The following is a 22,602-nucleotide window of genomic DNA, read 5'->3' on the forward strand; positions in this document are numbered from 1 at the left end:
TTATGTCTTATTTTTCTTTTTATTATTACATTGCTGCTGTTAAAAATATAAAACTCTCTTATTGCTTGACAGATACAACAATTTCCCTCTTTTAAGATTAGACAGGGGCGGATATTCTTTCAATTTTCAAACAAGTCCTACGGGAGGTCAAACTGGACAATATTAATGCAATGATGTTTATTGCCATTGCCAAGAGTATGCACAAGAGAAGTCAAGAACGAATAAGCATTATGCAACTGGCAAGGACGTGTTTGAAAGAAGTGTTTGAATTTTAGGGTCATGAGGTCAAGGTCACAAAATTCAGAAAAAGTTATTTTGCAATAAGTTTAAAGGAGATTAGCTTATTTAAATCAAATTTGCTGGGTATTTGAGTAGAATAGAGGAGGAAAGTGGCAACTCAATTAAATATGGTGGACCTCTGCTCTATTAGAGGCTCAAGTGGTCTTTATAATTACCCACAGTTCATAGGTTCCCCACCCCTGTCATGAGGAAATCATGTTTATAAAGTATTTGCAAGATCAATAACTTAAAATAAAATCAACCAAAAAATGCTATGGGTTGCTATCATTGTGCCCATATTGAGAATAAGACATTTTTTTATCAGCACAATTTTTACAAAATGCACTTTGTCTTGCAAACATATTTTTAAAAGTCTTTGAATATTATCACGCTGCCGCGTTATAAGTCTGAGAAGATGCAGGCATCTGAATTAGGTGTTAAAAAACAAATATTTATCCAAAGTATTTAGAATTTAAGAGAAAATAAGTGTCATGTATGAGAATTTGGATTGTTTAAATGTGGCATTTGTTGATTGAGAAATTACTATACTGTATGTAATTAACGCTGCAGTGGCAGTATTCCAAACCACAGCCAAAAGTTGATTTATATGTACAAAGTAACCACCACAGTGTTGCGCATCATAAAATCATAAATATGTAACTTGAGCACCATTTTGAAAATAGGGTTTAGTCTTTCCATAAAGACAAGGCACATTTAGTAAATTGGTGACCGTGTCTAAACAAATAACTTCAAGAGACTGAGACAAAACACGCAAACTTTTTTCAGCCTACACAAACAAACAGACAAATAGAATGTATTGTACTGTAGTCTTCAAAATTATCAATACCTAAACAAAGCTTTGCAGTTCCTTTGGGCATGAGGGTCACACTGTATTAAGGCACTGAATTAACCCTTTATAGAGCACTTTTTAACTCGTGGGCTGCCATTGGTGGCACCAGGCATCCAATCATTTTGGATTGGGGGAGACCCACCTCGTCCAAATGGATTGGACATCAACCGCCATTAGTGGCAATGAAACAAAGTTATGCTAGTTAAAACTGGACATCTGTCATTGTCAAAGGTTGGTACAGACTAAATCAAATGTAGAGTTAGAAGACTTGGACAGTTTGTATCATTTATGCCACCTTTGCATACCCAATGGTAATATTGTGGACTATATAACCCAAAATTTAATGTCCACATTAGTTGATACTAGGTCTTTATAGGCTTAATTTATTTTTTGAATGACCCAAAAATGTCACATGCCCTATAAAGGGTTAAGACTATATGCATGTGCTTTACCTCGTTATATAACATGCAGGTATGTTGTCTTGGAATCCACCCCTACAACATTTTTAGCCGTGCATTTGTAAAATCCCGTGTCCCGACTCGACGGTTTCTGTATCACTAGAGAACCCTGAGGACTGAGATAACGGTTGCCATAGATACGGGCCTGGCCCAGTACCCTCAGCTGTGTCATATCTGGCGTTTCCCAGGTAACCATCGCCCTGGGAGTTGCTATGGTGCGGCAAGGCAGCTCCACGGCGACACCAGGACGTGTGTAGGTCACAGGCGAGGGCCCTGTTGTGATGCGCGGCGGGTAAGCGATGATTATGACGGGAACTGTAACAACTGAAACTGAGGAAGTTTCAGGGTCAGTGGATCTGCAGGTATAAGTGCCTCGGTCAAACACAGATGCCTGTTGGATCACTAGCGTTCCATCTTCTTGGACAAAGTATCGGCCAGAGTCCCCGCTGCCACCCCTGGACATAACTTTGCCACTTGGAAAAGTCCAAGAAAGGGGCCCTAGGGTACGTTTTGGCGTCTGAGAAGAATAGCAGGGTAAGCGAAGGGTCTCTCCGTTTGTTATGCTCATCAAAGAAGCTGTTTGGGAGCTCACGGCCATTGGGGAGTTGGCAGAAGGGGCGGGAGGACCCACCGGGTCGGGGCCTACAAGTGAGGACGGCCCACGTTGCAATGACTTTTGAGAAACTGGGGGGCGAGGCACCTCAAACACGAGGGGTCCAGACTGAGAGGCTTGTCGTACGGCTCCTGATCGAGATGTCAGAGACAAAAGTGGGCGGGATGCTTCTTGTGGCTCCGAGACTTCTAACTCCACCTGAATCCTGGTTTCTCCTGTGGTGCCTCTTACCACGCACACTAAAGTACCACTGTCGCTCATCCGGGCACCCCGCAGCTCCAGGGAACCGTTCCTGTGCACTGTGAGCCGGCTACTGTAGTAAGGGGCTGGCAGCACGCCGTTGCCAGGCAGATACCAGGTTAAGGGAGCGGACCCTTGAGACGGACAAGGCAAAACAACTGTTTGGCCCTTCATTATCCGCTGTTTCCCGGTTGTTACCAAGCCCACAAGTTTATTAGTGGTGCTACCAGTGCCTGCGCTGGCAGCACTCTTCCAACTACTCAAGTCGCCTCTGCCTCTGTTGGTTGTACTGAGTTGTACGCCAGTTCTTGAAATACCGCTGACAAGCCCTGCATTCCGACTGGGGTCATTGTTAGCTTTTTGCACTGCCACTTCATTACTTCTCGGTCCAAGATTGCTTGCAACACTTCTTTCTGTAACTGAACTGGGACTGTTTCTTCTCAGGTGTTTCAAATTTCCATGTAGGTTTCTATTGTCGATTTCACTGTTTTCAGCTCTTACGCCTGTATTGCCATCACTCTTTACACCGATACGCACAAGACGACCAAGCTGTGTTGTGACTAAAGTACTTGGCTTTTTGAATCCATTTTCGCTATCACTCCTGGGGACTGGATCAAGGCTATTAGTCGCTTTGTTAAATCCAGCAATTGTCCTTATATGGCTGCTGCTATCACTATAGCCATTGTATCCATTATTAGGAACATCCACCTCCAGGCCTACTACCATACTTCTTTCTCCAGCTGAGTTGCTCGCTCGGCACGTGTAGTTTCCTGCGTCAATCTTCTGGGCTCTACGCACTTCCAATGTTCCAGGAGAAGGCACCACAACCCGGTCAGAATAAAAACCGGAACTGGATGTGATAACACGACGCGCTGGGGAAAACCAGGTAACGGTTGGCGTTGGATCCCCAGCAGCCTGGCAGCGAATGATGGCTGTATATCCCTGACGTACTTTAATGACTTGATAACTTTTGTCATCGTTAAAGATTGGTGGAGATGTCATCATAACCTTGACTTGAACCTTAAAAGGAAATAGCTTTAAGCAAAAGAACTGTTTTTTCTGTATTCTGCTTGACTCTTACCTTCATGGTATCTTGACCTCCTTGGTTCTTAGCGTAACAAGTGTACTCGCCTTCTTCTCCCCGGCCCACAATTGGAACCAGCAATGTTCCATTATTGAAAACAATAAGTCTGCGTCCTCGGCCTGCTCTTGCTTCTCCTTGCAAGATACTGTTCACCATAGTTCCATCTGGTAGACTCCAACTGACTGCTGGCTCAGGTAATCCTGATGCCAAACAGTCTACCTATAATGAACAAAAAAATGTTATTTGCTTGTAACTGCTGTTCCAATGATCATTCATAGGCACTCATTTCATTAATTGGCTGCCGTTGGCGCAGCGATATTTTGTTTGGGAAAGGCTCTCAGGGAATTATCCCCGAAATGTTAGTTTTGTGGTGACATGACCCAAAATGTCTGTGGGTGCCAGGTCTTCATTAGCCTACAGAGGGTTAAACTGCTCAATCACTTTTTGACCAATGAAACAACAAGGCTCCGCAGTAGCAAAAAAAGTTCTCTAAATCTTTACAAAATGAGTTTTTAATTTTTTTAATAGATCTGTCACACATCCACAGCCTATAGTAATCAACTGCCTTAGTGTTGACTTTGACCCAAGATATCGCAAGCATCTTAAATCCCAGACAATTGTAATGAAATAAAGGTCTTGTTTCTCAAACCCTGAAAGTCTGACAAATGGCTTAAGACATGTGCTGATTAGATCATTGACCTGAGCCGCCTGGGACTTTTTATGTCATAAATCTAATCTCTGGATCAATTACTTTGACGCTGATATATAATCTGTCATGGTTCGTAAAAGGTAATGTCAGTGTTGACGTATTCCTCTATAGTGTGAAACAGTACCTTGAGTGCCTTTCCAAATGACACCATCTGATTGAAGGGCTGTTTGGGCTCAATCTTTGCTGGCTTGATAACCGTAGACACACGCAGGAGGCGATAATCATCAGCAACTTTGTTGCGTGCAATGCATAGGTAGTCTCCGACGTCACGGTCTGTCACTGACTGGACTGACAGTGTTCCGTTGTGGTGCACTTTAAGTCGTCTGTCATAACTTCAGTTTCGATGTCGGCAAGAACAAAAAACGGACGGAAATGTGAATATGAACATTTCATGTCATTTTCATGTTTTCCTTGCACGTACCTGAAATTAATGTCCACCAGTTTTCTGTTGGGAGTCCTCCAAATGATAATGGGGGATGGGTTGCCCGTTACAGAGCAGTGGAGCTGCAGATTCTCCCCGTAGGTCACAGAAGTGATAGAGGGCGAGGTTGAAACAATTCGGGCTTTGCTGAATGGAGACGCTGGCAAGGTGTGCAAAATAACTGAAGCTTTGCCATTGTCAGATGTGTGTGAGGTGAGTGTGCTGTTGTGTGTAGCTACGTACGTTTGTGTCAAGTTAGTCAATTGCGAGGGAGAGGTGATGACTGTTCTATTGATTTTCGAGGCTGAGTCGGCATAAATGGGCTGATGAGGGTAAAATGGGGATTTCGGGTTGAGAGGGGTCAATTTGGAAGAGTCAAGCGGCTTTGACTGGAAGGCTGGATGAGGCGAAGATCTGTTTTTCAGAACTGTGGCTGAAAACGGAATGTTTTTCAGATCGCTTGACACTTCTCCTTGAGCTTCCTTTATAAGTTCCACCCTTACTGTCCTCTTATCCATTCCAACTGCATTAAGGGAGGTGCATTCGTAACTGCCAGTGTCCTTCAGGCCGACCTTTCGAATATGTAGGGTCCCATTTGGCAAGACGAAAAGGTTGCCGTGGAGGAACTGAGAAGGACTAATGAGAGACCCATCTGGGATGCGCCAATGCAAAGTTAGTGGTGGGGCTCCTTTGGCTGTGCAGTGAGCATAGAGTGGTCCTCCCGGATTCAAAAGCAAGTGTTCGTCTCTCGGTTGCTGTATCACCGGTGGCAACGCCATCACGTGTAAGCGCACCGAAGCACTAGCGGCGCCGGCAGAGTTGGAAGCCACACAACGATAGGACCCTCGATCACTGGGAACTGTTGATGCAATATGGAGGGTTCCGTTTTGCTCCACGGTAATTCGATTGCTCGAGTTGGCCGTGGAGGTCAGGACAGTCCGGTCGGGAAGAACCCAAGATAGCAGAGGGGTCGGAACACCACTGGCCTGACACTCCAAGTGGACTTTGCCACCTTGGTGGATCGTGGCTTCTCTGTAGCTTGCAAGCAGCATCCGCGGGGGTCGAGTCCACACTTCCAGAGTGGTTAGCAGCCTTGTCATGGAAAGACAAAACAGTTTCAGTAGAAGTGCTGTGCATTAACTCATTGGCTGCCCCTGACTGTGATAGACGAACCAGAGTTGCTGAAAGCGTCTGTTTTGACATTGATGACACAGAAACGTTGGCATATTACCACTTACAAAAATCAAATTGCCAAAACACATGAGCATCTGATTGATTGACACTTATAGACTGATGTGACTATACAGCTATGTAAACACCAGATCAGACCAGACTCATGGTCAAGCGTGAGCTTTTTTTTAAAATAATATACACAAATGGAGGAGGGTTTTTTCACCAATAACTTATTATTCACTTTAAATGGCAGTGAATAAGTTAAAATCCAGAATTTAAGCGGTCTCACCTGTCCCGACCAAGGAAACTGTGTGCACTGCAAATGTACGTGCCCCTGTCTTGTAGTTGAACATTCTGAATCGTAAGAGTGCCATTTGGTAGAACTGCAAACCGTTGAGCTCTAGAATGGACAGACATCACTACTCCTGAAACACAGACCCAGAAAACCCATCAGAAACCGCACCAGTTGAGAAATTAGAGAGAGAAAAATTCATTTGCCAACCAGTTGTGTTATTAATCAATTGTAAAATAATCCTGTGCAACTCAGTGGCCTTATCTAAGGCGAATGTCAGATGTAAAAGTCCAAATTTGTAACATAAGTGAAAAAGAAATCACTTATGACTGGTATTTTTTAACCATGAAGGTGGATGAGCATTCAGGCAGTCCAATTATGATTTAGTATGACAGACAGTTCCACGTATAATTTAGTGACTAATTATGAAAATTGGCACTTTTAGACAAATCTTGTACTACAGCACTCTCCTACTAAAACGTTTTGGATTGAGCTCTCTACAACATTTCAGGGAATTAAGTTAGCATAATCCTGTCCTCTAATCGGTCTTCTCAATGTTTTAATTTTGTCAAAATGACAGCTGTGAATAGATTATGAAAAAAATTGGGTACAATTGGAGTTTTACACAATGCCAATGGCAGGACATAACTGTGTATAGAAGCCAGTCCATGACATTCGGTTGTTGTAAGTATATTAATTTAAAATATGTGACTGCAATCTTTATTTATTCTGTTCCGGTGACAAAATCTGCAGCTGCCTACGTGGCATTTAAATTACTTTTTTTTCTGGAAATGGAAAACATACTGTAGATGTCTTTGTTATGGAGGTCCACATCATATTTGCTGAGATTACAAATCAGATCCAACAACTCTGGAGAGAAATGTTTGACATGAATGTAAACTGAAGATATGACTGGTCTCATTTCCATATAAATTGATTGTGTGTTTTGTCTACATGTGTATGCTAGGCCAAATGTGTGCATATCAGTTTCACTGCATCCACCTGTAGCAACCTTGGTCCATGTGATGGAGGGTTTCGGCTCTCCGTGAGCTTCACAAGTAAGCCTAGCGATGGTTCCAGCTGGGATCGACACTGTTCTGATGTGTGGGTCTGCAATCCTTGGCCGGGATCTTAAAACTGGAGACTGCTTTATCAAATACAAAAATGTGTGTTAACACTATTGGAATCAAAAAACAACATCGCCAAGTTTTTGTTGGTGGTAACTCTCTAGGACAAGCGACTATTTTTAAAAACTTAACCTCATAAAAACACAAAAGTTAAGGACATAGTCACCACCATATTAACATTCTAGAGAGTACAAGTGTGCCATACTACGTGACCCAAACGTGGTGTTGACATGTGTACACCAGGTTCTCAATTGGATTGTTTTTTCATCAGTGATGGATTGTTTACCATATTTTTATACGTGACAAAAAATGCATTAATCGATCAAGATTTTACTAAAATAAAAATGAATACAATTTAATCTAAAAGAGCACTCTGGGAAAGCAGACCTCTTCCTAAGCAGCCAATTTTAAAGTGTTACTTTATTTCTGACCTCTGTGCCCTCTGAACTTTTCTGTTATCACTTTCACTGCAAATTTGTTATCAAGTTATCCCAAAATTTCTTTGACCTCATGAACCTAAAAGTTAATAATCGCTTCCGTTTCAATTTGAATTTTTTTTCTTGTTCTTGAATTAAATCGGAAATACACATTGGTTATGTCCCCCAATAAACAGTCATTTTTTTACAATGATTTTTATCTAATTAATTTAAACTAGGAGGACTGGCTTTGAATATTTTTCTTTCAATGCCATTGATAACGCTAGACCGGGGGTGGCCAAGTCCGGTCCTTGAGAGCCCCTATCCAGTCTGTTTTTCATGTCTCCCTCCACCAACACACCTGAATCCAATAATCGGGATCGGTATGAAGCTTCTGGACAGCTTGCTGATGAGTTAATCATTTGATTCATGTGTGGTAGAGGAGGGAGATATGGAAAACCGACCGGATAGGGGCTCTCGAGGACCGGACTTGGCCACCCCTGCTCTTGACTATCATTCGCTGCCAGCCTCTCTCAGTCAAAATGGATTGGATGTCTAACGCCGTTAATGACAGCCAATACGTTTAAATGAGTGCCCCAATAGAGGTTTAAAATGTATGACAGAAAGATTACAGAATAGTCATTTGTGATCAATAGGTCCTTGTCGGCAGGCTCATCACCGGATTGCACAGCTTTGTAAATGAATTAACGTCTGATTGCTATAGATCCGCTGGGATTAGATTCCCAACCACATAATGCAGCTGTAATAGACCATGTGTTTTTCATCTTGGCTTTTGAAAAGACTTTGGCGGGGCTTTGAAGAATCCCTCAAATTGTGAAAATGCCATAAACATCCTTGCGCTTTAGCACCAAACCATGTGATCACAGATTAAACTATTTTCAGGTTCATTATGCATTTTCTGTTGAACTTTTTGCTCCAGGGCTTCCACATCCGGGTAGGTGTGAATGCAAATAACAGTTTATGGGAAAGTGCCAGCAATGTAAATTACATTTTATAAATACCCTTTAAGAAATCTCAAACTGAGGGTGGCAAATCTCCTAAAAATAAAGAGCGTACGTCTTTGTGAATAAATTAGCATTCAATGAAGACCGTTGTTCTTAGGCTTATTGTAAGTGACTTTAAAACGTGTTAGGTTAAATACTTTTTTAAATAATCTATTAAAACTCACCCGTGGGACAGCAGGAAGAGGAGAGGGAGACCACTGTGGCCTGATGCTGTGTGAATCTGGAATGAAATTGGCTCCAGGGTATCTCCAGTCAGTGGGGGGTCGGCTCTCATGCGTAACGCCAGACACAGGCCTCCCTTTGGGGATGACCTGGCCGAGGTTTGGCCTTTCTCCGGATGATGCAGTGGCACTTGATGCTGTTGTTTTTGTTGTTGTGCTAGATATAAAAGATGCACTTGGTGTAGTCTCAGTCTCAGTAATTCTGGCTGGAGTGGCATTTTTTTTAGGAGTGCTTGTGCCTGATGTAGAAAGGCCAGGGATTTTAGTCGGAGTAGTTTTGAATGTATCCGAATTATCTGGCCTCATGAAACTAGTCGTTGGTAAGAGTGTGGTTGATGAATCAGTTGTCGGAGCAGTAGATGTAAGAGTGGAAGATGTCGTGACCCTTTGAGTTGGGGTAGTTGTGGGGGGTAAAGTCAGTGGAATTAGATTTTTCGTCACAGGAGAAAATGTAGTCAGTTTTTGAATTGTGTCGTTAACAAATGGTTCACCAGCAGACGTGCTGGCAGGATTATTTGTAATACTGATTGGATGTGTTGTTGTCAAGGAAACAGTGAGGGTAGCTAAGTGAGGGGTGGGGAATTGAGATCCATTTGGGACGTCCAACAATTTTTTTTTCAGCCCTTCACCCTTTTCACCCGAGGGTACATCTTCATTTAGGCTTATGGTTGTTTGTGTGTTTCTGTGTGCATCATAAGAGTCAGTGTTTGCCAGGGTTTTTGCTTTAGAGACAGGCCACTCGACACTATCTGGCATGTTGCCTGAATGAGTCATCACATCTGTAGTTGCGTCTGTGTCATCGGGGGTTAATGAAGTGGGGGATGAAGGTGTTGGTGTGGGCAAGTCAGATTTTGCAGTTGTGATATCAACTGTGCCAAGAACAGAAGGAACTGGAGGACGTTCTGTGTCAACATTTGACGTTGAAAACTGAGTATTAATATCATCAATCTTTTCTGACATAGTTGTCGGCGATTTGGTTGTTGTCATTTGGGTTGTAGTAGTGTCAGGTGCTGGACTTTTTAGTGAATCGGGTGACGGTTGAAGTGGTTTCTTGGTTCGACCCCTTGTCCTGTTAATGACTCGCCTTCGCTGTCCAATCCTTCTCCGAGAGTTCCAAGGGCTTTGTGGCCGTGTAGTATTTGGAACTGAATTAGGAAATTGTCCTTTTTGTGGTTTTAAAGGACTGACTCTCGAGGTGGGCTTTGCTTCCTGCTCCTCTGCTCGTACTTGATCTGGATCAATTTCATTACCTTCTAATGTTGGATTTAAGTTAACTAAATCCGTTTGTGTTTTTGTATGTGGTGTCACATTCTCATGCTCGTTGTCATAGGGCTGTGTTTCCGAGTACTCTTTACTCGCAAGTTTTGCTTGGGTTGTGACCACTATTGTGCGGGTGGGGTAAACAGGCTGTAAACTTTCCTCTCGGAGAATTGCGTCGTCAACTGATGAGCCCTCCATTACAGATCCCTCATTTCCCTCTCTCTCTATGTTATCTATGTTACCTCTTTGCTCTTCACTGTTCTCATCTCTTCTCAAAGAATTTGCTGTGGGCTTTTCTGTTGTGATGTCCTCATTATTGTCCGTGACTGTGGTCTTTTGACGTATTTTTGCTAGTATGTCTGCCCATTTGAGTGGGTCAATTTTTTGTTTGCTGGTGCTATAACGATTTCTTTTCTGCTCCGGTGTTAGAGGCCTCCCTCCCCTCCTCAAGGGACCTTCTCTCAAAGGCCCCCGTCTTATGGGCTTCCTAACTTGATTTAGTTTGTGTGAAGATTGTGGAATGTGATGTTTCCTGTAGACTTGAGTGCTTCTATCATTTTCCTCCAATTCAGCGCCTGATCCTTCCTCTATTTGACTTAGTAATGGTGCTCGTATCTTTGTTGATCTCCCAGAGGCAGATTGTGGCCCCCCGGGAACATCTCCAAGTGACAAAGTCTTCCTTTGATTTATTTCAAGGGTCATGGACAGAGAGGCACTACCATACTGGTTGACAGCAACACAACGATAATGACCAGCATCTCTCAGAGAGGGGTTGGGAAAGAATAGACTGCCATTTGATTGTACAGACAAGCCACCTCGTCCTGCTAATTCCTGCCTTACTATATTTCCATCCGGTAATACCCAGTTAATGTGTGGTTCGGGTGAGCCAGAAGCATTACAACTCAGGCTGACTGGCTGTCCTGATCCTCCTGTGACAGGAGCTCCAACGTTCTCACCTGATTGTGGGGCAGAGGACCTCTCTACTACCACGTGCAGTGGGAGAACATCTAAGTCCTTGCCAGCCTGAGCGACACAGTAGTAAATCCCTCTATTTGATAGTTGCACATTCTGTAATAGCAGCCTAGAGCCAGAGACCTGAATTTTTCCGTCTTGGCTACTGGATGGGGAGGTCAGTTTGGAGCCATCTGGCAGAATCCATTGTACCTTTGGGGGACCAGAGCTCAGTAGAGGGCAGGAGAGCTCCAATCTAGTGCCCTCTAGGCCTGTTATTGATGTAGTGGTATGGTTCATCGAAATGAGTACCCATGGGTGGGAAATAGGGGTTGATGTTGCAGCAACTGGAGTGGGGTCAGGATGAGCAGAAACTCTGGTTGAATATGTAAGGCTAACTATTTGTCGACTTGACTGTGCTCTATTGAGCTGAATACCAATAGCAGGCTGCATTAGCCAGTGTGGTCCTGTTGCAAGAGAGGCTTTGACCCCAGTATTGTAATAGCCTTCTGTCTCTGATGTCTGTCTGTAGCGGTAGGCCAGTTCTGGGGCTTTACTTAGCATGATTTCCCGCTCGAGGTGCACTGCGGTCTCACTGTAATAAGCTAGGATCCTCCAAAGACTCTCGTAGCTCTCCCTTGCCACAAGGCACTCCAGGGTGAAAGATAGAGCCATGGCTACAGGAGACGAGGAGGGAAGAGAGAGATCTGGGGCCGGAGAGTCTGCCAAATGACTGATGTTGCAGCGCAGTTCAACACTGTTCCCCAGTTGATCTGACAAGTCTAGAGATGCGGCACCCAAAGGCTCTCTGAAGGACTCGCTCGGTTGGATTTCATCCAGGTACGTCTCTGAAGGCGTCTCTTCTGCCCCCGGGGTAAAAACAGGGGGGATGCAGGCCATCTCTTTCTGATCAATCAAACTTTGACCTTGAAGGGCCCTTGGCAATTCACATGTCGGACACTGAGAATCTCCTGAACATTTCATTAAGTCTGGATGAAAAGAGTAAAAGAAAGATGTAAGAACGTGCTCCTTCATCCCATATATACTATGTTGATTCCTGCGTACATTGCTAATGCCAAATTTAGAAGGCACGCTCTTTGGTACTATTAATTACACTTCATATCACTTAGTAATTTGATACGGTTATTTAATCTGCCCATAAATCGTAAATATGCAAACCTAATTATTCCATGGCAAGCATTAGCCTTTGTTTCAACTGCCTGCACACAATGCTGCCAATATGTATTAGTCATGGGAGGTTAAGTCTGGCATGTCAATGAGAGGAGTTTGAAATTCCTGTCTTCCTTTTGAGTCTTTTTGAAAATTGCTGCATAGAATAAGATTCTTGGTATGAGAGCCAACAGGGTGCATGTGATTAAAAGCAGGGATGTCAAATGTACACGAAAACACAACCACGTGTATTTAAATGTAAATGTAACTCATATATCAACCATCAAGCTTTATTTGATATTTTGATATATGTTACAAGACATTACAGGCTCATCAATCAGTCAAGAAGGTTGTATTTCTCTTTTAATTTCTTAAGATAACCTTTGCCCTCCTTCTGGGCCCTCTCATTCAGTTGAATTTAAAATAAAGGCCAACAAACCTGGATGAAGAATACGCCAAGAGGCGAGCCAACTCATACTGCAGTCGCAGCTCCAGGGATTTGCCTGAAGTGCTAGAGTTTCCAGCATCGGTGCAGTCTGCAAAGTAGCCTTGGGCAGGGTGATTAAACTGTTGTTGGACACATCAAGGTGCCTACAGATGGGGAAGAGGAGGAGGAATAGTTTGACTGTATATCATACCTGCATTTGTATGTTTGGTAAACCAGTTCTTAAACATTTTATGGCGATTAAGTACCACGTCAAAGAGTTTACGAGTATCAATCAGAGCAATATTTACTAAATGGCTGCTATTAACTGTGTTAGACACCCAATCCAGTTTGACTGGTAGGGTCAGCAGGTACCATCACAGAGTTATCCCTCCAGTCAAAATGGATTGGGTGTTTAGCCACACATACTACAATGTTCGAAGCACTGGTGGTGAACTATAGCCAAAACAAAGTTTTAGTTTTAGAGACTCAACCCACCGGAGTGTTGAAAAATAGTAAGTGTTGAGTAGGGATAGTGTGCACAAAGCGTGGGGATGTAGCTGATGCAGCCTGTTTCCTTGAAGACGTAGCAGACGGAGGCTGGGCAGCTGAAGCAAGGCCCTCGGGTGGATGTACTGGAGATGGTTGTGATCCAAGTATAGACGAAGTAGCGAGGTCAGCCCAGAGAAAGTCTGGCATGACGCGATTTCTGTCAGCTTGTTGTAGCTCAGCTTCAATATCTGCCGTGGTGGAAAGAAATTACATTTAGAAGAGACCGGAAGATATGTTCGGTGACTAGAATTAGGACAAATATTGGGGGGAGCTCATCGAGAATATTTTGCATCATGAATATTTTATATGTAAAGTTTGCCTTCTGGTATGCTGGGCTGAATCTCACTTTTCCAGGCATAGGGGAAGAGTTGACAGTATTGCGAGAGGGTGCATGTTGATGAAAACCACGTTGTGGAATTTCTGTAAAGCTCATGATAAATCAGCTCTCCAGGGTGGCTACTTCCAAAAGTGGGAAAGTTCCAGCTGCTGACAATTCAGGCAGACGAAAATATGGATCCTATTATCACGGTATGGCGAATTCAACATATATCCCTGTTTGGCTACGAGATGAAAGAAACCGCAGCTCGGTGAAGAACATCGTTAAATTCGGGTTCCTGTCTAAATGTCCACGGACAAATACAAGGCTGGTGCATTGGCGGAAATGTCAGTCAGTTGGGGGAACAGAAAACACTACAGCTACTGCCACAGTTTAGGGAGAACTCATATACCCACCACTATACTTTGCATTTTTGAAAAGGCCATAACCTCATTTCGTTAGTCGGCATACCCTTCTTTAAATTGAAGTGCCATTTTCTATTATGAATCTCATTACAAGAATGATAATTGGGTCCCCCTTCCCACTTCACCTGCAGTGATTTCAGGTCTCGAAACAATGCGTCCGGCAGTTGGTGGATGTCATTGCTGTGCAGCATCAAAAGCTCTAACCTCTGTAGACCGGCCAGTGATCTATCATGGATCCTGCTGATGCTGTTAAACCTGTATGGAGGGGGTGGTGGACAGTGAAACATCAATTAATTGCCTCGCACAAGCAGCTTTAGTTCTGCAGCAGACCCTCTAGAATCAATATTCTGTGACACTGGTGGTGTTAACAGATTATTTATTTCACCACAACTTTTTGGTGATTACAGTATTAACATTTGGTGTACAAGTGTGGCCCTAGAATGTCATGTCCGCATATGTGAACACAAGGTTTAAATTCTAATTATACATTTTTTTTAAATTAGAATTTTTCTGGAGGGTGGCCCAGCAATTGGTTAGCGTGTCTGCATTGTTTGACACCTCCGGTCCAACTTAGCATGTGTTTACCCAATCAACAAAGGCACTGTGTGACAATTAGCTCGTGTACATGTGAAGTGTGCAAACCGGCGGTCTTTACCCCAGGTTGATGCGCCGTGTGTGCGCTGGCAGTCCAGTAGGGACGGTGAACAGGGAGCGGAAAGTGCAATGGACTTCGCTGACCTGGTAGCAGTTGCAGCTCCTAGGGCATGCTTGGCCCCCGGGAACCACAAGGGCCCATAATGCCACCAGCGCAGCTATGTTCGGATACATCTTTATCTTCTAGGTTAGCAGTGGCCTGAAGTAAAGACATTAGTGTAACTGTAAATGTCGGAAAGGTATTAATCCAACATATGTGTACAGCAGAGGTGCCACCTTTAAGATAGAGTTGAGTCATTTGATTGTTTGGTCAATTTCATAAAATTTTATTAGGGATTGGGTATAGTCATCAACCAATCTCCTCTACCGGTTGTGTCTCGACTCAGTTAGCCATCTTAATGTGTTATGTAGAATGTGACGGACATCCGTGGTTATTAATGTGACCATATTAGGGCACTTTCATACTTTCGTGATCCCAACATAATGTTTACGGTTGTCATGTCTGCTGTTCTTTGCTATGTTAAATGTGGAAAGGAGCAGAAGTGGAGTTTGTATTGACGTTCCATACAATCACGGTTTGCCGTCACTAGGTGGCTACGTTACTTTTGCCTGAGCTTAGTTTGCGAATTCACTCAGATGATAGATGTTAGTCAAACAGTTTCAGCATTAAAACATTTAAAAACTTGTTTTAAAAAAAAAAAAGAAAAAAAAAGATAGAAATACCAACATGATGTAATCTAGTAGTTTTCTTAATCAGAAAATGAAATTAGTAGCATTCATTTCCTTAGTTCTCCTTTAAAGCAAACTACCGCTGCCTTTTAATTTGTGATGGAGGAAATTAGAATTAAGTAGTTTGGGAACATTGGTTATTAACTTTTCATTTATTTGCAAACTACATGTATGGTTAAACAGTCTTGTTTCACAGGAATTGCTCAATGAAACAAGATTGATTAGAATGTTAAGTGTTGTTTATGAAAAAAAAATCGAGATCAGCAAATAATTGAAATTTGCAGGACAGGATTTTCAAAAATTAGCTATTACCAAGAAAATTGAGAGGTGTACACCTGAAAATGTATGTAAACAGTTTTCTTGCTTTCCCTAAAAGTCCAAAATGCAATAGTTCATGGTTTTATGCATTGATGTTTTCATTTATCTCCTGAAAAAACTTGCTTGAGGGCATTTATCTTAATCCTGCTCATCCTCACTCAGTTGTCAGCATTCTTGAAGTTAAGTGTAGTTACACCCAAGGTCACCAGCCAATCCATTTACACTCAAATTCACACTTAGTCTATGTATAATTTAGAGAGTCTAGGTAAATTGAATTTTCCTGATGATATGACTCAAGTCTCAATCTTTGCTAAATTAACATACATGTTTTTAGAATTCATTAAACTCCATATATAGTGAAACGAGATTCTAATTTACGACCTCAGACGTACACTGCTGATTGGCCAAGTTATTGCCTGTTTAATATACATATTTCAAATCTGTAAAATAAGTTATTTTACATATGCGTTAATGTTCTTGTGTTCATTCATTTTATCAACCCAATGGGTCTAGTAAGATTAATTACAAATAATACATTTTACTATTTCTATACGAATGAAATATGGTTGTTAGGCACATGCACAGTTTCTGTAGCATTTTTTTAAACTCATGCATACAACTTTTGCATTCCTCATTTAAGTATTATAACATGCACCAAAAGTGTTTAAAATCTTACCTTACAGTCCCTTAGTTAGATGGCGTAATCTATCCTGCAGAGAATCTTTCATCATCCCAATTAAACGCGTATTTGTAGTTCCGCAATTTGCGTGCTTTCCTTTATTTTATTTTGAACCGCAATTACATGCCATTTGCGCACTCAATGAATTCAAAGTCTAACTAACCCAAGTTGTCTCAGAATGAAAGGTTTGTAAAAACAACAGAAATGGGCAAATTAGAAACATCCATAAGCGCTTTTAAGTAGTATCCAAAATCAATCCGTGTGCACGCGTGTCCCAGGAAAACCTGCGTGTGAATGAAAGTGAGCGAGTGCGTGTGTATTTTTCAGTGGAGGAAAGTAGAGTGGGCTAAAGTAAACTTGCTGAGAGGCTCCCACTGTCAAAGGAGGGGCTTGCCTGCACTTCTTGATTATCACGTCAAAGGGAGTTCCTCACTGGGTTTTTTCGGGTCAAAAAAAAGCTATGGAAGACTGTTGACAACAAGGAAGACTTTGTTGGTTTTAGCTTTTGTTTTTCCATTTATATACAGGGATGATGCAAGGATTTGGAAAAGAAAAAGACATACATGATTGAAATTGAAGATTTCGTTTAATATAAAAAGAAAAGAAATGAATTACAATGTTAAAAAGATAAATATGTTTACATTTTTACTCATCCAAAGGAAGCTCAAATTCACCATTTGCACAGCAAATGAACTGGGATTAATGGTAAACAATTTATTTTAAAAAACAAAAAAAACAAGAAAACAAGAATACATGCCTAAAATCCCAAACAGGGTGTCTGCCATTTTTGTTTGAAGAAATTATTTGTGTTTGAATTCTAACCGTATAAATTGTGAGGTATATAGAGTAACCCTTTGTTTAAATGTCATTCATAAATGGATAAAAAGGGACTTAAGTGTGATATGAACAAATCTAAGTGTTACAAGTCTTGATTTGATTATGAACAAGATAGTATAGTTAGTTAGTTGAACAGAATATTGCTGTAGGGGTTGAATAATATTGAATACAACTTTTTGGAACCATTACTCTTCTATCTGCCCTTGTATTTAGCAAATTCTTTAATCCACGGGGTGCCATTGGCAGAAATGGATGGAGAGCAGTCAGTGAAGAGGTATGAGTTAGTGTCATCGACAGTGACAGACGACCAATCCATATTAACTGTGGGATCCCAGCCTCTCCCATTCAAAATAGATCAGGTGTCTCTCACAGTCAATGGTAGTGTGAAAAACACATTTAACAGCTTTATTCAATGCTGTCAATTTTCAAGGTCTTTTCTTTCTAAAGACAAGGATGTCCTTCCTAGGCTGTGTTTTTGGCAATTTAACTCTGCTTTGAGTTTAAACACATTTTAGTGCCCTAGAACTACAAAGAAGATTCATTGTTGGCTATTTCTACCATTTCAATGACTACCTCTTCTCATTTTATGTGCCCTGAGAGCATTGATCTTGCCAATAGCACTCTATTTACTAGTCATGACCATGTTATGATTGCGTTTGTTTTATGTGTTTTATCCCAGGCTTTTTATTCTATTTATGTTCAATCTTTATGTGACAGTTGTGGTTGTTTTTGAAAATCCTCTGGAGTTGAAGTGAGTTGAGTGTTTAGTACACGACAACCAGTACAGGAAAAACTGGAATTAGAAAATCAATGCAGATAATTTGAGCAATTATAAATCTTATATGTCATTTATGTTAATGTTAAATTCCTGTAGATAGCCAGTGAACGTTGAGCTTCTTGGTGTTACGGTTGTAAAATTAGATTAGATTAGATAGCTTTAGTCATCCCGTATTCGGGAAATTTCATTGTCACAGTAGCAAGAGGGTGAGAATACAGACACAGGAAAAGACAAAAAGACAATGCCACTTTATGTGGGAAAATACATATTTTAAACAGTATATGTAAAACTAGGGCAAAATAATTACCTAAATGTTCCAAAGGCAAAACAATGATACATTTGTAAAGCCATTGTCAACAATAGATGTTCAATTCAATTTGACTGGGAGGTGCCGGCAGCCATTGATCGCTATGTACAAACGTGGGTTTTAAACTACTGGATCACCCATCCTCTAAAATAAAGGTTTGTGTGTGTGCGTAAGATATACAATGATCTAAACACTACAGGGGAGAACAAAAATAGATTAATGTCGCTCAGCTGTTGTCTCCTGTGGGCACAGAAATGCCCCCTTCCCCCAACTCATGTTCCCTGTGGAGCCATTTTTAACACAAGAGGGCTTTTTAGTCACGGCTGGTCAAATATTAAAGCAAAACTACAATCGAGAGATAAGTAGTAGGACAAAACTGTGCTGTTATTTGTTTTGTTTTTGTTTTATCGTGGGTATAAAAGGGAGAGGTTTGATCAGCTCTCGAAAAGGGAAACATCTGTGTACCTCTTTATACATGGGATGTGCCTTTACCAGATAATTACTACCGGATGAATCTGTTTTTATCATTATAAAATCCCACCGCAGCGATATGTCTCTACATGTCAATTTAGCAATTGGCCGTACTGCACTGCAGCTGTGTGATACTGTAGTATACATCCAACTTAATGTCATAGAAATTATAAGTTTACAATTTGCAGTTTGGATTGTTTGAAAGAACCTCAGCCAACCCCATTTAGCATGGAATACCGCTTGATAATACAGAAAAATACTCTCTTGAGCTCTCATTGAAACCTGTTAAACAGAGTTGAAAAACAGCAGTTGTATACTATTTAACTACCTTTTTTCGAGGCTCTTTTTTGTTATAACACATCTGTTCATATTCTCTCGCTAAAGCTGCGAGCAATAAAGACGTTGGCGAGGTAGGTGATGATGATGCTATGTCATCCCTGGCTCTATTAAAATACATCAGAGCCATAAAATGTGACGATTGTGTCATCAATGACCACGCGTATGGGTTTTTCCATGTGGAAAAGCAGTTGGATCACAGTGAAGAAGAGACCCTCGCATTGTGTCAAGGTCATTTGGAAAACTAAACACAACAAATAGAATAAGCGGAAGAAGAAGGTGGATGCCGATGGCTATCCTTAGAAAAAGCCAGACCCGGAATTACTCATGACCTCTAGGCTACAAGCACTTGGATACCTGCTAAAAACATACCAGAAAAATGTAGCAACTGTGCAGAACACCACCAAATTTCTTTGACAATTTGGTTTCATATATTAATAATATGACGAGGCTTGTATTTTTCCTGAAATACAAAGCATTCACCTGCAGCAGCAATGTTCTGTAGTTAAATCTATGTATGCCATTCGTTGTATTTGATGTTTGACGAAGAGTCAAGTACGCATACAAGCGCTGGTCAACTAACAGTCATAACATTCTAAATTTACAGCCTTAATGACATTTAAATCTCTTAAAGTTTGACTTCTTCTCACCTAGCCTCAGAGCCAAATAATTGATTTGAGGCTTCAGACCAATGTGAGGGTCAAAAGTCACGGTCTCTATTGGACGAGATCCTCAATTTGGATGATGTTGTGGACAACTTTAAGGACATTGACTGAACTACTGTACGGTTGAACACAATGTATGATTTAACCAGTCATCTTTCCATTTTCTACACTGTGAAAAAAATGCATTTTTAGTCATGCTAGATTGATATTTTTAATAGATGTAAAGATTTTTACTTGAGTAAAATTATGCAAGTGATGCAAACTTAATGCAGAAGTTAGCAAATCTCAATTTATCATTTTAATCACAATTTACAGAGACGCGGCACGGCGCAAAACTTAGTTTGTCTTTTTCTGGGGGTTATTTTTAGTATTTTTAGCTCTTGATCAAGTTACTAATTAGTGTAAGTTTAATTAAATCAGTGGTGGATCTAGTACCGTCCCTGAATAAAGCAGAATATTAGATTTACTTAAACTGAAGTCAGTTACTTTTACTCTGTCTACTTTTGAGTTTATTTTATTTTATTCAGGAAAACACTGAAAAAGAAAATTGCTTGACTTCAAATTTAAGTTTCAGCCAACTATTTTTGTGTACCTTTATCACTATCAGGTCAGGTTAAACATTTTTTTATCTTCTAGAACTTAGCTAATCAACAAATAAACACAGCTTTACTGCAAGAACAATAAATTAATCTGTCAGCAAATGGTATCCCAATCAAAATGGATTGGATGCCATTGGCAGCCAGTAAATTATGTATACATGATATTTCAGGTGTACCGGATTATACTGAAGTGCACCAGTTCGACTTGCACTGCATGCTCAGATGATTTAGACAAAATTGAAAGAGGATTTGCGGCTTCTTCAGAACCTTCCCATTGAGAAGAGATGAAAATTACTTGCGTTAAAACTATTGGCCTGTCTGCGTAATTGAATAAACATAACCTGACAGTGTTCCACAGATGATCTAATCCACACAGACACTGTAAGAAAATAGTTGTCATCCCATTTGACAACTGTCTGACCAATAAAGCTGGCGTTGTTTTGCAGCCACAAAACTTTTGGCTTAGTTTCTGGACACTTCCAAGCCCGTGGCGTTTTTTTTATTCCTCCATTAAGTAAACTGGTTTTAGGTGTAAGCACCCTCTTAAGTGGGAGGATATTTTTCTTTATGGGTATCGGTTGCTGACACAAACTTTGTCTCGACCAACATTTGGTAACACGAGACAGCAATGGTGGTTTGACACCAGGATTTATTTCAACTCAAACCTTTGGAACTCATTTCACTCGTGACCGGACGTTTGGTCGCCGGACGTTTGGTCGCCCGGACGTTTGGTCGCCCGGACGTTTGGTCGCCCGGACGTTTGGTCGCCCGGATGAATATAATTTTGAGAGCTGGTTTCAACAGTAAACTCTCTGTCATGTTGTCAAACGTCCGGGCGACAAAACGTCCGGCGACCAAACGTCCGAGTACCCATTTCACTGATTGGGCAGACTTCCAATCCATTTTGACTGGGAGGCTTGGTCAGAAAATCAATCCCCACCCCAATCACATCATGAATATAACCTGCCTATTTCTGCAAAAATCCACCCAATTGGCCAACACTTTGGCAGTCACTTCGCGTGCCTTCTTTATACAACAAATATGGCGGAGCACTTTTTTTTGTAACAGTGCCAACGGTAATTATTTTACGTGTGACAAACAGCGCCGTTGGTGAACGGGAGCCATCTGGACTCTGCGAGGATGGTGGAGTGGTTGTTGCCTAGGCTTTTGCAGACGATAGCAGCGATTAGCAGTACGAAGCTGGCACCACGGAAACCCATTTATAGTTTTTAAAGCCTTGCCAACTTTTCGCTGAAATTTGTATATCCAGCTCTTCTTGATATAATAAAAGTGGCGACTTTCCGGCTTGTTTTGTCTGCCGTCGTGTTGCGTTTTTACCCCAACCCCCATCTCATAATAGTAAAAGTTGTGGTTTTCTTATGCAGCAATGAAAAAAGAGCATTGCTTGCATAGAAATGAGTAAATAAATGCATTCAGCCGTCATGGTGGGCAATAATTGGCCGCTGAGGCGTGTTTTTTTTTTGTCGTATTACCTGTCAATGTTTTATGCATATACTTCTGTCTTGTTTGAGTTAACTGGAAATGACCCACACATGCTCCAAAATCAACAAGAAGTGACCCGCAAATGTCCCAAAATGATCGGCCAGTGACACAAAATAAACAGGAAGCCCCCCATAAATGACCCATGGGAGTTTACCCACCTTTTTCCCCAGAATTTGCTCTTTCTAAAAACATTACATTTTCCGTACGCTAACCCATCCTCACAAGGGTCGCTGGGGAGCCTATCCCAGCTGACCTCGGGCAGAGGCGGGGGACACCCTGAATCGGTGGCCAGCCAATCGTAGGACACAAGGAAACAGACAACCATTCATGCTCACACTCATACTTAGGAGTAATTTAGAGTGATCAACCAGGCTGCTCTACATGTTTTTGGGGATGTGGAAGGAAACCGGAGTACCCGGAGAAAACCCATGCAAACCCGAACATGCAAACTCCAAAGAGGAAGGCCCTGGGAATTATCAGTGTTATCAAACCACAAAGTAATTGCAAAAGTTGTATGTAAAACAGGCCTAGATTCCCACTGGTGGCAGGCAGTGTGATTTAGGAATACTTTTCGGATGTTCTGATTTGCTCTGTGGATGAGCTTGGGATGAGGGGAAAAGGACACGCTCATAGTTGGGATGAAGGGGGGCCGCAGCCCAAAGACCCAGCCAGATTTATGAATAGGGGCAGGACGACCGACAGAAGGGGTCAAAGGCACAG

The 22,602-nt window shown here is 41.6% G+C and overlaps 1 protein-coding gene across 2 annotated transcripts; it reads right to left on the minus strand.

Moving 5' to 3' along the window:
* LOC144087419 (matrix-remodeling-associated protein 5-like) lies at nucleotides 1–14,834 on the minus strand. 2 transcript variants are annotated; one of them, XM_077617891.1, is made up of 11 exons: nucleotides 14,662–14,834; nucleotides 14,132–14,261; nucleotides 13,212–13,453; nucleotides 12,729–12,880; nucleotides 8,852–12,108; nucleotides 7,122–7,263; nucleotides 6,117–6,252; nucleotides 4,655–5,746; nucleotides 4,358–4,565; nucleotides 3,522–3,743; nucleotides 1–3,460 (listed from the first exon to the last, which is right to left on the minus strand). In XM_077617891.1, the coding sequence occupies exons 1-11, from the start codon at nucleotides 14,832–14,834 to the stop codon at nucleotides 1,586–1,588; spliced, it is 7,629 nt and encodes a 2,542-aa protein (XP_077474017.1). In that variant the 3' UTR covers nucleotides 1–1,585. The 2 variants fall into 2 exon arrangements, with proteins under 2 accessions (XP_077474017.1, XP_077474016.1); XM_077617890.1 differs by having other exon boundaries at nucleotides 7,122–7,266.
* Nucleotides 14,835–22,602: the final 7,768 nt, after the last annotated feature.

The sequence above is a fragment of the Stigmatopora argus genome, chromosome 13 (assembly GCF_051989625.1).
Source record: "Stigmatopora argus isolate UIUO_Sarg chromosome 13, RoL_Sarg_1.0, whole genome shotgun sequence".
Lineage (NCBI taxonomy): Eukaryota > Metazoa > Chordata > Actinopteri > Syngnathiformes > Syngnathidae > Stigmatopora > Stigmatopora argus.